The 14128-nt window shown below is 48.8% G+C and overlaps 1 protein-coding gene across 1 annotated transcript; it reads right to left on the bottom strand.

Annotated features, from left to right (window-relative positions):
* Positions 1-2016: 2016 nt before the first annotated feature.
* LOC147215466 (inhibitor of nuclear factor kappa-B kinase subunit alpha-like) lies at positions 2017-13106 on the bottom strand. Its single transcript, XM_086140096.1, has 22 exons — positions 13013-13106; positions 12439-12557; positions 11316-11410; positions 10940-11057; positions 10677-10746; positions 10516-10604; positions 10353-10442; positions 8781-8905; positions 8138-8245; positions 7928-8063; positions 7593-7787; positions 7373-7475; positions 7110-7233; positions 6640-6791; positions 5733-5794; positions 5537-5646; positions 5393-5442; positions 5208-5313; positions 4983-5130; positions 4766-4902; positions 2993-3092; positions 2017-2693 (listed from the first exon to the last, which is right to left on the bottom strand). Exons 2-22 carry the CDS (start codon positions 12541-12543, stop codon positions 2628-2630), a joined length of 2289 nt encoding a protein of 762 aa, XP_085996222.1. The 5' UTR covers positions 12544-12557; positions 13013-13106; the 3' UTR covers positions 2017-2627.
* Between the last annotated feature and the right edge of the window lie 1022 nt (positions 13107-14128).

Below are 14128 nucleotides of genomic sequence, written 5' to 3' on the forward strand. Positions count from 1 at the left end.
AAGCCCGGGCCAAGATAACCTCCCAAAAGTGTCTGAACCTCGCGATTAATTATCCAAATTCAAGAAAGTCTCATAGGAAGATTTAAAAACGGTAACTGAGAGAATGTGTGAATCATCTCAAGAGTTTCCCCCCCTGATAAAAGATCCAAACTGAGATAAAAAAGGCATAAATAATAATAATAATAAAATGACCAACTCATGAGATGAACTCATAATGGCGGTTAAAAGTCATAGGGTGGACGTTCACGAGTCTGAGTCATCCTGACCCTTGACCTCTTCCCGCTGAGTCGCTGCACAATCGCTACCAGCCGCGCCGTTGATACCCACTTAAAAAGTGATTAATAGATATCAAATAAAATGCCTGAAATTTATTTCACACATCTGGTGTTTTCAGATGTTTCGTAAAATGTCGCGCAACAGCAGAATCATGAACCTTTCCTGACTGAGGTAATAACGAAATACCGTGCAATACTGTTATTGCTTCCCGTCCAACCTGCCATTGGTCAACGTATGTCGACACACCTGGTTCCAAATCCGGTTTTTAAAGGAGTTAACTTCACAAACGTCTGAAACCCCCGAACACAGCAAGAGGGGGCAAAACTGGCAAAATTAAAAAGCACAAGAAAGTTTCATTAAGATGCCTGAAATGTCCCGACTTTATTTATCTCCACTCCTGCAGCTCCGGGCAGAAAAGGATTCGACGTGTCTTCAGACCATCAACTTTTGGTTGATTTTTTGGTTCTATCTACTGACATTTGCACGCAAATAAAACCTCTGCTGCTACTCTCATGCTGTCAAATATCAGTCTGTATCTGTCTGCTCTTCATACATCAAAAAATTGTCCCCCACCATATTTTACCTTCTTTAAAAACTATTTTTATTCTATAGAAAATCTTTAAACCTTGTGGAAAAATAAAAAAAAAATACCATTTTGATGAACGACATTGCCTTAGATCCGTCTCTTTGTTTCCTCATGCCTGTTAAATGTCACTGATGTACGATTGAATTTAGCCATTTATGTTTTGTTTGTTTATACTTTATAACTTCAATAAATTAAAAAAAAAACAGAAAATAAATCACCCCAAAACTAAGACAAGGAAATATGAGGAATTGTATGTAGCGCTTGTTTTATTCATTTTTGTTTGTAGGTTAAAGCGTTTTACAGTATGTATTGTGCTCCTGTGTTAATGTTGATGATCAATTTGTATTCTTATTATTTATTGATTTTATTTATTTTTCAGTATCAAATGGTTCAGCCGGTCAAAAAATATTTCGTTGAAATAAGGATTTAATTTCTTTTAAATTTTCTGCAAATTGATGCGCTTAAATCTTGTAATTTACGGTGAACAAAATTATTGTTTTTGCAACTTAATATTTCATTGTTTTTTTTTTAATGTTAATGGACACCTTTGTATCAGAACATAACTGAGAAGCACTAAATTGTACCCCCCCCAAAAAAAACAACGAAAAACTCAAAACAACAACCATCTATACTTTATACCTCCGTTTTTTTCACAGTTTAACGTAACTGTGCACTTTAATGGTAATTTACACTCTGCTATGATTTTATTATGTCGTCGATGGATTGTGAGAAACATCTCCAATCCTCTGTATGTCCAGTAAACGCCGAGAAATTGACAATAACGCTGTCTTTTGTTGACTTTTGTTGTTCCCACTTTTGACCGAAACTTGACCGTGTCTTTCTTTCTCCCCTGGAGCACAAAGAAGGAAAGTCAGACGCTACAACAATGCTTTGTTTTTGTTTTTTTATCCTAACATTTTGAGCTGCATAAAAGCGTCGCTTTGCTGTCGGGCATTCATGGTCACTCCCTGCAAGTGTCGGGGTGCCTTCACAATAAAACCCTTTATTCCCAAGAACCCAATGACCTCGGAAGTTGATGCTTAATTACAAGCCCGAATTATAAAAATTTAAAATAAATAAGACGCCGTCGAGCCCAGTCTGATATTTCACGCTTCTCGCTGCTATCGTAGCGGCGGCTCAAACAGTCCACCTGCTCAGGTATTCAAACTTTTATTTGATTTGTCGAAAATGTGGCGGCGGACGCGTGATTCTGCACATTCATGGACACGACGCCGACGGTTTCGGCGTCTCGAAGCAGCTTCGTCCTCTCGCGGCGCGAAAAATCCTCGGACTCGAGGCGGGGAAAATGTCGGGGCGTTTCGAGCTGAAAAGACGTTCCGGGAAGGATTTAGTGACTCTTATAAACACAAACATGGCCGGCCATTTTTTTTTTTTTTTTTCTTCTCCCGTCTGCCGCCGCTCTCTCGCTTGCACGGATATTATTTAACACTTTATTTAGAAAACAAAACAAACAAAAAAAAAAAACCCCAACATTTACATAAAGTCGAAACCCCCCAGGATGATTAATATCTCAAAGGAAACACCAGATTGCGGTAACAGTTTGTGTCCGGAATTCCACGGGAGAATCAAAGTGCTGTTTGCTATGTTGTTATTTCCTCTTCCTCCTTTTCCGGCTCCGGTCCTTCATCTTCTCCGCCTCCCACCAGCTGCTACGGTTGGCGTCCGTCGTCGCCGTGACGACGGTCGCCGAGCGAAGAGCGCGCGCGGTCCTTAGTGTTTGTCGGAGGAGGAAGAGGAGGCGCGTTTAGGCGTTCCGCTTTTTTAATTTGGTGTTGAGAGTCTCGTATTTGGTCCAGCTCCAGTCCTGGTCCTTCAGAAGAGGAGGGGGAGATCAGCGGGTTAGCGCCGCGCCACGGCGTCCGATCGATTCAAACGGGTTCGCGACGGATTGGACTGGTCGGAAAACTTCCCGGCGGCGCCCCCTGGTGGCCGGGAGGGCGTCGGCGCCGAGACCCTCTGATGCGACGGACGGCGAGGGGAATGAACCGAGGGGAGTTCAGGGGGAAACCGGACGGTACGACGGATTTATGGACCCTCTGGACGGCGCAGAGGGTTTTTAGAAGGCGCGCCTTTCGAAGGTCGTGTAACGGCGGCGGCGGCGTGACTCACCAGGATGCTCTTGGCCTGGTCGTCGGCCGCCTCCTGCATCAGGCTGGTCAGCTGGCTGAGGTACTTCTGGTTCTCCTGCAGCAGGCGCGGCGCCGCATCGCTGAGGGCACATGACACATGCGGGTCACGTGACGCCGCCGCCGCCATCCAACAACGGCTTTGGGGTGTCGGCGAGCGGGCCGGGAGGTCATGTGACCCGCTGCATTCTCACACAATGTACACAACTATTTCAAAGCGGGACTTTCCTGCCTCGCCACCACCTCCGGTGGTTAGAACCAGAAGTACAAGGACGAGAACCTGCTAGTTTAAAAATAATTTATCAGCATGACTTGCTATTAAACATATTCATGCTCATGTTCATGTCCAAACCATCTCAGTCATCACTTTGTCTCGGGCATACATGTCCTGCACCCCTGTGACAAATTCTTCTTTTCATTCGGGCTTTTCCCTTCAGAGGTCGCCACAGCGGATCCACCTTCTCCATCTAACCCTGTTCCCTGGATCCTCCTCACTCACACCAACTACCTTCATATCCTCTCTCACGACATCCATCAATCTTCTCTTTGTTCTTCCTTTGGACCTCCAATTTCCAGCATCTGTCTACCAATATATTCTCTATCCCTCCTCTGTACATGACCAAACCATCTCAGTCTGGCTTCTCTGACCTTCTCTCCAAAACATCTAACATGTGTTGTTCCTCTGAGACTCATTTCTGATCCTCTCCATCCTGGTCACTCCCAAAGAGAACCTCAACATCTTCATCACTGCGACCTCCATCTCTGCCTCCTGTATTTTGGTCATTGGAACAGTTTCTGGTCCATACAGCATCGCTGGTCTCACCACTGTCTCCTCCACCTTTCCTTTCTTTCTAGCTGATAGTCTTCTATCTCCAAATTCCAGCCTGCTTGAACCCGTCTCTTCACCTCTTTTCCACACTCTCCGTTGCTCTGGACTGTTGACTCCAAGTACCTGAAATCCTCCAACTTCTTGATCTCCACTTCCTGTGGCCTCACCGGAGTTCCTCTCATTCACACACATGTACCTGCTGCGACCAGCCTTCATTCCTCTCCTTTGCAGAGCAAACCTCCACCTCTCTAGATGTTCCTCTACCGGTTGTCTGCTCTCACTACAGATCACAATGTCATCTGCAAACATCATGGTCCATGGAGATTCCTGTCTAACCTCATCTGTCAGCCTGTCCATCACCACTGCAAACAAGAAGGGGCTCAGAGCTGATCCCTGATGGAGTCACACCTCCACCTTGAACCTCTCTGTTACCCCTACAGCGCACAGTACCATTGTCTCACAGTGAGCATACATGTCCTGCCCCAAACTAACGCACTTCTCTCCCACTCCAGACTTCCTCATACAATACCAGAGTATACCAGAGTCCTCCCATATGCTCTTTCTCGGTCTACAAAAGCCTAACTAATTTATGCTTTTGAACGCCCCTTTAAGCAAATTTAAGCAAATTTAATGTCAATCATTTACATCTGGAATGGGTTTGACACAGGAGCAGATTTGTACCTATGAACTTCTAAGTGACAATAAACTAAAGAATCACATGGATTTAACTTTGCGTCTGATTCTCAGTACATATTCATCGGTTTGTTTCCTTATGGTGTTCTTGACTTTGTGCACCGTCAGAACACCGGCTTAGAGGGTTGTGCTTATCGATCGTCACCAATCATCACACGATTCTAATCAGAATTATTACAATACTTTAAATTTAAACGTAGAAAAAAGAAACAGAGGCGCGGCAGGAAGGCTGACCTGTCGTTGGGTCCGGGCAGGGACGTGAGGGGATGCGGGGAGCTGACGGGCTGAGCCGCCTGCGACCACTGCGACGCCTGCAGCATGTTGGACGACTCGGGGCTGGCGGGGATGGAGCTCCGCGAGGAGTTCTGAGCCTTCAGCAGGAAGGAGAAGCGGGAGAAGCTCAGCAAGGGGCATCGTCGGACAGACGTTTCGAGAAGACGGCGAGACTCACGCAGGCGATCTTCAGGAGATGCCAGAACTCCCTCTGCCTCTTGATCTGCATCTGTATCACCGTGGCGTCGGCGTCCTTGATGCTCTCCAGGGTTTTCTCGATCCGCGGGAACAAGTCGATGATCTTCTGCTTGCTGATCAGGATCTTGCTGTCGGGGGGCGAGGGAGAGGGGAGATGTCGGAGGAAGGGGTGGAGAAGCGAGGAGGGGCCGGCCCGGCACTCTACCTGAGGTGTGTGTAGAGATCCTTGAGGACCTTGTCCTGGTTCTGGACCGTTTGAATGATGGCCTTCACCATCTCGGAGCTGTCGCTGCACACTCTCGGTTCGGGCACTGGAAGGCACACGAGGCGGACGATGAAGGTACGCCTGGGAGGACGACGGGCGCCAGATGTTCCTCAAAGAAGCCTCACCTTTGCACTTGAACTTCATCTGCTTGTAGAGGTCGATGGCCTTTCCCTCTCTGAAAGCAAAGGGAGGAGGTCACTTTGGAACATCTACGCTCACACGTCCTCCACCAAACCCCGGGAGGAGGGCGGTTCGTCCTCGGCACTCACAGCTGTTCCATCTTTTCTCCCTGGCGCCGGGCGTACGGGCTCCTCTGGAGCTCCACGATCTCCGAGTGCAGGGCCATGATCTCGTCGTCCAGGTGGCTCACCTCCGCTACCTGCAGGAAGCAACCAGAGGACTTTGAGGGCGACCGGCGGGAGGAGGACGCGCAGGCCGGCCGCCAGACACGTGGAGATGCTTTACCTCTGCGAAGGCGGCAGCCCTTTCTTCGTTCTCCTGCCAGGCTTTCAACATCTTCTCCGAGGCTGAGGACAAACAGCCGGATGCAATGTTAATGTTTGCACCACACATGATAACACCTGACGCTGCTACCACTGCGCGCTGCTAACATCGCACAGTGCTAATACTGCATTGTGCTAAGACTACATTGTGCTAAGACTGCATTGTGCTAACACCGCATGCTGCTACCACTGCACGCTGCTAACATCGCACAGTGCTAATACTGCATTGTGCTAAGACTACATTGTGCTAAGACTGCATTGCACTAAGACTACATTGTGCGAAGACTACATTGCGCTAACACCGCATGCTGCTACCACTGTGTGCTGCTTATACCCCACACTGCTAACATTGCACACTGTTAACAACGCAAACTGCTAACACTGCATTGTGCTAACATTGCATGCTGCTACCACCGAACACTGCCAGCAATGCATGTTGCACTGTGCTAAGACTGCACTGTGCTACCACTGAATGCTGCTACCAACGCACGCTACTAAGACTGCACTGTGCTAACTTCACACGCTGTTACCAGCACAAACTGATAACACCGCATGCAGCTGAGAATGCATTGTGCTACCATCGCACGCTGCTAAGACTACATTGTGCTAACACCGAATGCTGCTACCACGGCACGCTGCTAACACCGCACCCTACTAACACTGCATCCTTCTAGCACTGGACACTGCTAACACCGCACGCTGCTACATCTGCAGTATGCAATAGGCTTAGCGGGCAGTGATGGACAGATAAAAACGAGGGAGAGGCAAGAGAAGGACCAGAAACCCTGGAAGAAGAGATCTGAAGCATCCTAGGAAGGATCCTCGTGGATGTCGGAACCAGGATTCGGGTAACGGGCGGAGCCACTCACATATCCCATAGTGCATCTGGTCGCTGTACTTCTCCAGGTCGTACTGGATGCTGCTCTTGAAGAAGTCCAGCTTGGCCTTCAGCTGCTGGGAGAAGCCGAACATGCTGTTTTTGCAGCGGGTCAGGTTGGTGTTGTAGCGCAGGAGGCTCAGCCTGCGGTGGGGAAACAGGGAGGCGCTACGTCATCTCCTGACCGGGAAGCGACCGTCTCCATTACCGTATTTTTCGCACACATAAATCCTTACATTTCCTCAAAAATCATCGCGCGCCTCGTGTATGAACTCATTGATATTGCGCCGCACAATACAGTTCTTCTCGGAGTTGCGGAGATCTCATTACCGGGTCAATTTAGGAAACTTCTAAATGGGGTTAACCCACATCCAGGCTACGCCTCAATTATTCAAAGGCATCCAAAATAGACCCAGACTCCTCCAGGCGGGAGGGAAATAAAGGTTCTTGAGAAAAACTCACATGGCCGCCCTCTGTCCCTGGAAGAGCCGGCTGTAGTCGTCCTTCAGGCCGCAGATGTAGCTGACCGCCTCGCCCCAGACCTTCCTCATCATCAACACGGGCAGCTGGGTCTTGGCCTCTTGAACTGAAAGGTAAAGTCGAGGGACAAACAAAACTGACGGACGCTGTAAAAAAACAAAAAAAAAACGCGGCGGAATCCCGAGCCTCAAAACGATGTCGCGGACGGTGTGGAGGTCAGAGGACGTCCTGAGGGAGGTCCTCACCGATGGTGTTGACCTTGTCCGGCAGCGGTCTGGCGCTGAGAGGACCCGAGTACTTGGTGATGCTCTTGTCGAACAGGTAGACGATGTAGCTGTCCCAGCCTCTCTGCACAGGAAGGGAACACCATCAGACCGATTCCACCGCGACGCCAAAAAACACGGAGCTCCTCTGGTGCCGACTAGATGTTTGCTCCAGTCCGGAGTGAGTAGGTGTCGGACCCACCACGCCGTCCAGGACGCACTGGGCCGCCGGCTTCCTGGGGTCCAGGGAGACGCCCGTCTCCTGCAGCAGCTCCTGGTTCACCACGTCGATCTTGGTCTCGGCCTCGATGCGTTTCTGCAGGCTGTGGAGGCTCTCGTCCGGCGTCAGCTGGAAGGAGTGGACCTGGGCCGTGGTCATGTTCAGGATGTGGACCACCTGCGGGCCGAGGACGCGGACCGTCAGCGGACGCTCGTCCCGAGAAGGCGACGCCTCGGGACTTAAGGAGCTTCTCCGAGAACCCGGACGTCCACCCGCGGGTTCGGAGGATTTAAAACCACCGTCTGCGGGCTCCTCACCTTCATGCTCAGGATCTGCTCCAGAGCCTCGAAGCACAGCGGCTTCTTGGTGTCTGCGTTGACTTTACCGCCCCTCTGGACCGGATCCCACTTCAGCATCTCCTGCAGAAGGTACTCCATCGGCTCGCGCAGCGTCCTGCGGGGCAGATCGGCAGGGTTCTCACTCGGCGTCGGGTGGAACACCTACCCCTCTGCAGAAGATCCACGGACCTGCTGATGTTGTTGGGGTACGGCAGGTGTGTGGAGAAGCGCACTTCTCCGTTCAGCTCCTCCACGGCCATGATGTCTTTGGGACCTTTGTTCCGCACCTTGCTGGCCCTGCTCACAAACAGGAGCTCATTGGTTACAAACGTTCCCGGTGAAATGATCTCTGGAGAGGACATTGCGAGGTCTAGCAGTCAGAAGATGCTGGTCCAGCTCTGTAGACCTTCATCCTCCCCACACTGAATGTAACAGTGATTTCCAGACTGTCAGCGGCTCCTTTTTTCAAAGGCTGAAACGACGACGCGGCTAATTTGTGGATTTTAACGAGCTTCGCGCCGCTAAAGTATTTAGCCAATGAGATGAACACACACAAACACACACACACACACACACACACACACAGGTGACAGACGAAAGACACCAAGAAGTGTGTGACGGAGGGACACGAAGGATGATGGAATTTAACTCCTTCGGTGGTTTTAGTGCAGGGTTTTTCCTGCTAAGCTACTGTATTTTTTTAACATTTTTGTAACCGCACCTGTTCCGGGCCATTGTTCAATACATGGACACAATTGTTTTCTTTTCAAATGTCACGGCTTGCATTCAAAAGGCGTAAAGTGGCGACAGCGTGCACGCCAGGCCCACTCACCACTGCACGGGTTGCAGGTTCTGCAGGAACGGCCGGAAGCCGCAGCTGCACTCGAAGACCATGGTGCCGAAGCTCCAGTAGTCCACGGTCACGGTGTACGGCTTGTTCTCGAACAGCTCCGGCGCCTGCAGACACCCAGACGCCCGCGTTTACTCCCGTGCTACACGAGAACCTCGACCACGAGACCGGTCCCGAGCCGGTTCGGGTCTTCTGGATCCGGAACTGAGGTGAGAGTCAGCGCCTCCGAGTCAGAGGCCGCGGGTTCTGACTCGGAACCTGGAGGATCTCCTTCTGGAGATGGAGGGAGGAGCTGCTTCGAGTGCAGAGGAAGCGTCTTCCACACGGGTCACGAGACTGAGAGAACCACGTCTGAAGAACACGAGGGTTTTGGATTCAGCCTTCAAGAAGGGGTGAGGAATGCAGACGTCCAAAGGAGGTCAGTGAGGAGAGCGCCTCCTGAGATGTTCCAGGCTCCTCCACCAGGAGGCCTCGGCAGAACACGGAGGTCCGGGAGGGGCCGGGGTTCCCCAGGATGAGGGGGGTCGGCGGAGACCCCTGGGTGGACCTGCTGGGTCCGCTGCCACCAGGACCCAAACCCAGACCAGCCAGACAGACGACATGGTGCAGCTGCATCTCCTGCCTGCTGGATACCGTCTACATTTTTACACTTTTGGAAATTCAAATCCCGATTTGCCTTTTTCTAAATGATGTCTGACGGTTTCCGAGCCTCCTCATCTGACTCTCCACGCTCCATGTGGAGGAGCTCCTCTAGGACGACCGGTCTTCTCATTCTGTCTCTAAGGAATCTCTGATTTGGTCTGCTTGTATCCGCGACCTCGTAGTTTCGGTCGCTACCCGCAGCTCGCGACCAAAGGCGAGCGAAGATCGATAAATTGAGTAAATTGGTAAATTGAGAGCCTCGTCTTTCCTTCTTCGCCGGTACAGAGTCCGTACGACGGGGTTCGGTACCCCAAACTCCCGGAGCACCTCCTACAGGATCACCCGCGGGACACGGTCGAACGCCTTCTCTGCTTCTCTATGAATAACCGAGAAATTACAAATAATTTAACAGAAAAGACGGCATGAGATGATCTTAAAATCCGAGTAAAATGAACGCGGCTCAACGGCACGTCGTACGAGATCCTCAGCTTCTTCTCCAGCTGCACGGTCGAGAGCATCCCGACCTGCTGCGCGGGCAGCGAGCGGATCGCCAGAAAGCCCGCTTCCTTCTCTGCAGAGCATCCGCCCGCATCCCAGAGGACCACGCCCACCCCAACGTGGACCGTGCACACGCCTACCCTCCGGCCGGCGGTACGAGGGCGTGACGTGCAGAACGACACGGTTAAAGAACTCGTTCTACCCGACTGCCGTCTGACTCTTAAACATCTGACGCTCGTTCTTCTTGACGCGCCGCTCACACTGCACTCATCCATGCACGCCGAGCTGCAGTCAAGTGTCTTATTGCGCTGCCGCTGTTCTTCAGTGTGCGTGGAAACAGGTTTCTACACTGTGACAGTGAATGCACGTGAAAAAATACCGAACGCATGATTTCAGCGTCTCGCGTCGACTCACCAGGTACTGCAACGTGCCGACAAAGGACGTGCACAGACTGCCCTGGTCCAGGTCTTTAGCGTAGCCCAGGTCGATGATTTTGTGGACCAGCTGAGGAAAGAGCCGGTCGTGAGTTTTCTGGGGAGGGACTCGCGAACGGGAGAGCGCGAAACTCTGCGCGTACCTTCCCGTTGATGTCCTGCAACACGATGTTTTCCGGCTTCAGGTCTCTGTGGATGATCTTGTTCTCGTGCAGATACTGGATGCCGGACCCTGCGGCAGAAAAGGCTCGGTCAGCCACATTCGGACACCCGACGGAGCCGACGCAGGGAGCCGCCGACGTACCGACGTCATTGAGCAACGACAGCACCTCGCTCTCCTTCAAGCCGCAGCAGTTCTCGGGTTTGCTCAGCATCTGCGGCACAGACACGGGTCAGAGGTCACGGGGAACGGCGGGGGAATTCATCGGGAAAACGAATACTAAATATTCCCCCTCTGTACGCCTCCGTCCCGGGAGCTTCTGGCCTCCTCTGATGGATCACCGGAAGGTTTGTTCAAGCCGCTGTGATGCCGTAACGGTCTGCAGCAGGAGCTCTGGACCTCCTCACCTTCCTCAGGTCTCCTCTGGAGCAGTACTCCATGGCTAGCAGCGGGAGGTCGTTCAAGGCGATTAAATTTATCTCTTCGGGGACGTCTCGTGCGGTCACGACGTTGATGTGATTTAACCTGGAGACGGACAGACACGCAAAAGCAAATTAATTTAAGGAACGAGGTTTAATATTGTGACTCTGCACCTGATAAAAACCCCACTAAAGCATTTCAAAAGGCAAAAAGATCAACCGTACTTAGAGGGATATATTGCCAACATAAAAAAAAAGGCAATTTCAAGTGTTTGAAAGGCTTTTCGAGGTCTATTGTTCTATGTTTAATGTTTGACGTGTCACAGGATGGCTAGAAAAAGGCTAAGAAGGGGGGAGTACAAACTTTTTCATGATCTGGATTTCCCTGCTCCACCTGTCCTTGTTCCTGGGCGTCAGCTCCAGCCGGCACATTTTCACAGCTAGTTTCTCACTGGTTTCCTGCAACAAGAGAATGGGATTGCTGCTTCTGTCTGTGTTATGATCCATTTTCGACAAAACCAAAACAAGGATAGACAAGACACGGTTCCGTATATCTGTCTATGTGGAATAATGTCACAGATCAACATTTTGTCCTTCAAAGATCTGTTTCCTTCCTAGCCGGACGCCTGGTTTTGTTTTCAGTGCAGTGATGGGAACCCTGACGCGAGTTCGGAGCCTGCAGGTCGAGCGTTTGACGTTTGACGAGACATGGGGTTTAAAACCAGCAGTAGCCCAGAGAAAATCATGGAAAAACCTGTTGAGAAGGCGTCGGTGAGATATGGGGAGCGAGAACATCGTCTGTGAGGAAGTTGGAGACATTTACGGGGATTTGGTGCGGCGAAGATAATAAATTTATGTCTAAAATTTAGACATAACTTATTATCTTTACGTTCTCTTTAATTGTGTAATGTTGCGTCTAATACATTACTTGTTATTTAAAAAGTACTTATTTAAAAAACACAACCAAATCAGGGGCCTGGAATGGATTAACAGCATTTCAATAGGGAAACTTAATTTGATGTGCGAGCAGATGGCGTTACGAGTTCGCTCACGGTACAAATTAAACTCCTAAATCAAGGTATTACTGTTTTTGGTCAAATGTCAGGTGTCAGGAAGCGAGCCGTCAACAGGTTAAAGTCGTTTGCTTACCTTCAACAACATTTCAAAGGTGGTTTCAATATTTGTTAGACAGAAATATATAGTTTATCCGCGCAACACACCATGCAAATTCTTGTATGGATTTCGCTTGCAGTGTTTAGGAGCCAAACAGATGTTAACATGCTCTTGCTCCCCAAGAAGAGGGTTGAAGTGTCATACAGGTACAGGGATGACAAGGAGCTACTGGAGATAGAATCAGAAATGGTGGCTTTTACAAGCGGAGATGCGTTTAAGTGGAAATCTAATGCAGTTTAATGAGCATTTCCTTCTTCTATCCCTCCCTTCCTCCCTCCTTCCTGCAGTGTTTGGACTCCCATGTTTCCACTCACATGATGCTGGTAAAGGTAAACATGGGCAAAACCACCCATTCCCAGCCTCTCCTTCAGCTCCCAGTCCCCGCAGTTTTGGTTCTGCCTGAAGGGAGGTTTCTCCATGGTTATGCCGTCACCTAAAAGTCACACACAAATCTAAATTCACACAGTTTAAGCAAAACAAATACCCATAAACTGTTGCGCTCGGTCATGTATCTGCTAACCACAGCTAGCAAAAACACGACGACGCGGCTACATCCTGAAAAGGCTAAACTTAGATATATTAACAAGCGATCGTTGTCAGACTGCTTTTTTCATGAAATGTAATAGACACGGGTTTTCTTTGGAAGCGGCTGACGCCGAAGTGAACGTACTTTCCTCCGGAAATAACTGCGAGGGAACGGAGACGAGCTGTCAAATCTGTTGACAACACCGGCTAACAGCTAAAGCGCTAGCTAACGTCAGCCATCCTTAGCTAGCAGGAAATAGACGCAGCCGCGCCGCCCGCTTTTTCACGGCGATGCGGGGCAAGAGGGCCGGTAAACGGCGGTTAAAGCCACGGCTCCCGGTCGAGACGCGTCCCGGCACTTACTTCGTGGATCTACGGGCGGGTCATGGGCCGCGGCTCGCCCGGGGAAGGTGCGCAGTTTTTCGGGGTTTGTTGTCAGCGTCGATTCGACGCAGCGGCACCGTGCGCGTGCGCGCGTGTGTGTGTGTGCTTTCCTGCGTGACGTCACCGCGGTGGTGTTCGTTCATTTCTTTAAAAAAAAAAAAAGAATTAAAAATCAATAAAGGACAATACAGTTTTAGAAACACACACACAAATATTTATAGTCATCTGTAAAATTTTTTTAAACCGAATTCGTTTCCCATTATGACTCATTTTCTCACGCGTGCGCAGTCGGCAGTCCTCGTCACTTGTCACAATGTAACCTGCAGCGTGATTTCAGTGCTCTCCTCATGTTGTTTGTGTAATCTCGCGATATTAAGTGACGTCCGAGATTTTCGCAATGTCATGACTTAATCATAACTCTTTTATTTTATTAATAATAATAGTTATGACGTTATTTTTGGGGATAATGAAATATATTTATCCAAGTGGGCTACCTCAAACGTTCCATTAATCCCCGATTCATTATAAATTGTCAATTTTATGTTTTATACAAATATATATCTATATATAATCATTTTTACATTATACGTTTTACATAAAAATAACTATATATATATACACAGGACTGTCTTAAAAAATAAGAATATTGTGATAGAGTTCTTTATCTTCTGTAATGCAATTAAAAAACAAAAATGACTTTTTCATGATATTCTAATATTTTGAGAAAGGATTTTTGAGTTTTCTTAAGATGTAAGCCGTAATCAGCTATATAAAAAAAATAAAAGGCTTGCAATATTTCAGTTGATTTGTAATGAATCCAGAATGTATGACGTTTTTGTTTTTGTAATTGCATTACAGAAGATAAAGAACTTTATCACAATATTCTAATTTTCTGAGACAGTCCTGTATATATATATATATATATATATATATATATATATATATATATATATAGTCATTTTTAGGTTTTATATATATATATATACTTGTACATACAGTCATCTTTATATTATCTATATTTTCATACAGAAAATATATGTATATATGGTCCATGGGTGTGGATCAGAGTGATTGCAGTGATTTTTGCAGACCAGA

Source organism: Fistularia commersonii, chromosome 32, assembly GCF_037954325.1.
Source record: "Fistularia commersonii isolate RoL2024-O1a breed Wild chromosome 32, RoL_Fcom_v1.0, whole genome shotgun sequence".
In the NCBI taxonomy this organism is placed as follows: Eukaryota; Metazoa; Chordata; class Actinopteri; order Syngnathiformes; family Fistulariidae; genus Fistularia; species Fistularia commersonii.

Bases quoted from the DNA above. Each gene is read 5' to 3' on its own strand.
- LOC147215466 (XM_086140096.1), bottom strand. From the start codon at position 12,543: ATGGAGAAACCTCCCTTCAGGCAGAACCAAAACTGCGGGGACTGGGAG. The intron at 10,605-10,676 runs GTACGTCGGCGG...TTTCTGCCGCAG, and splicing joins GTCGTTGCTCAATGACGTCG to GGTCCGGCATCCAGTATCTG. The intron at 2,694-2,992 runs GTGAGTCACGCC...CCTCTTCTGAAG, and splicing joins ACCAGGCCAAGAGCATCCTG to GACCAGGACTGGAGCTGGAC.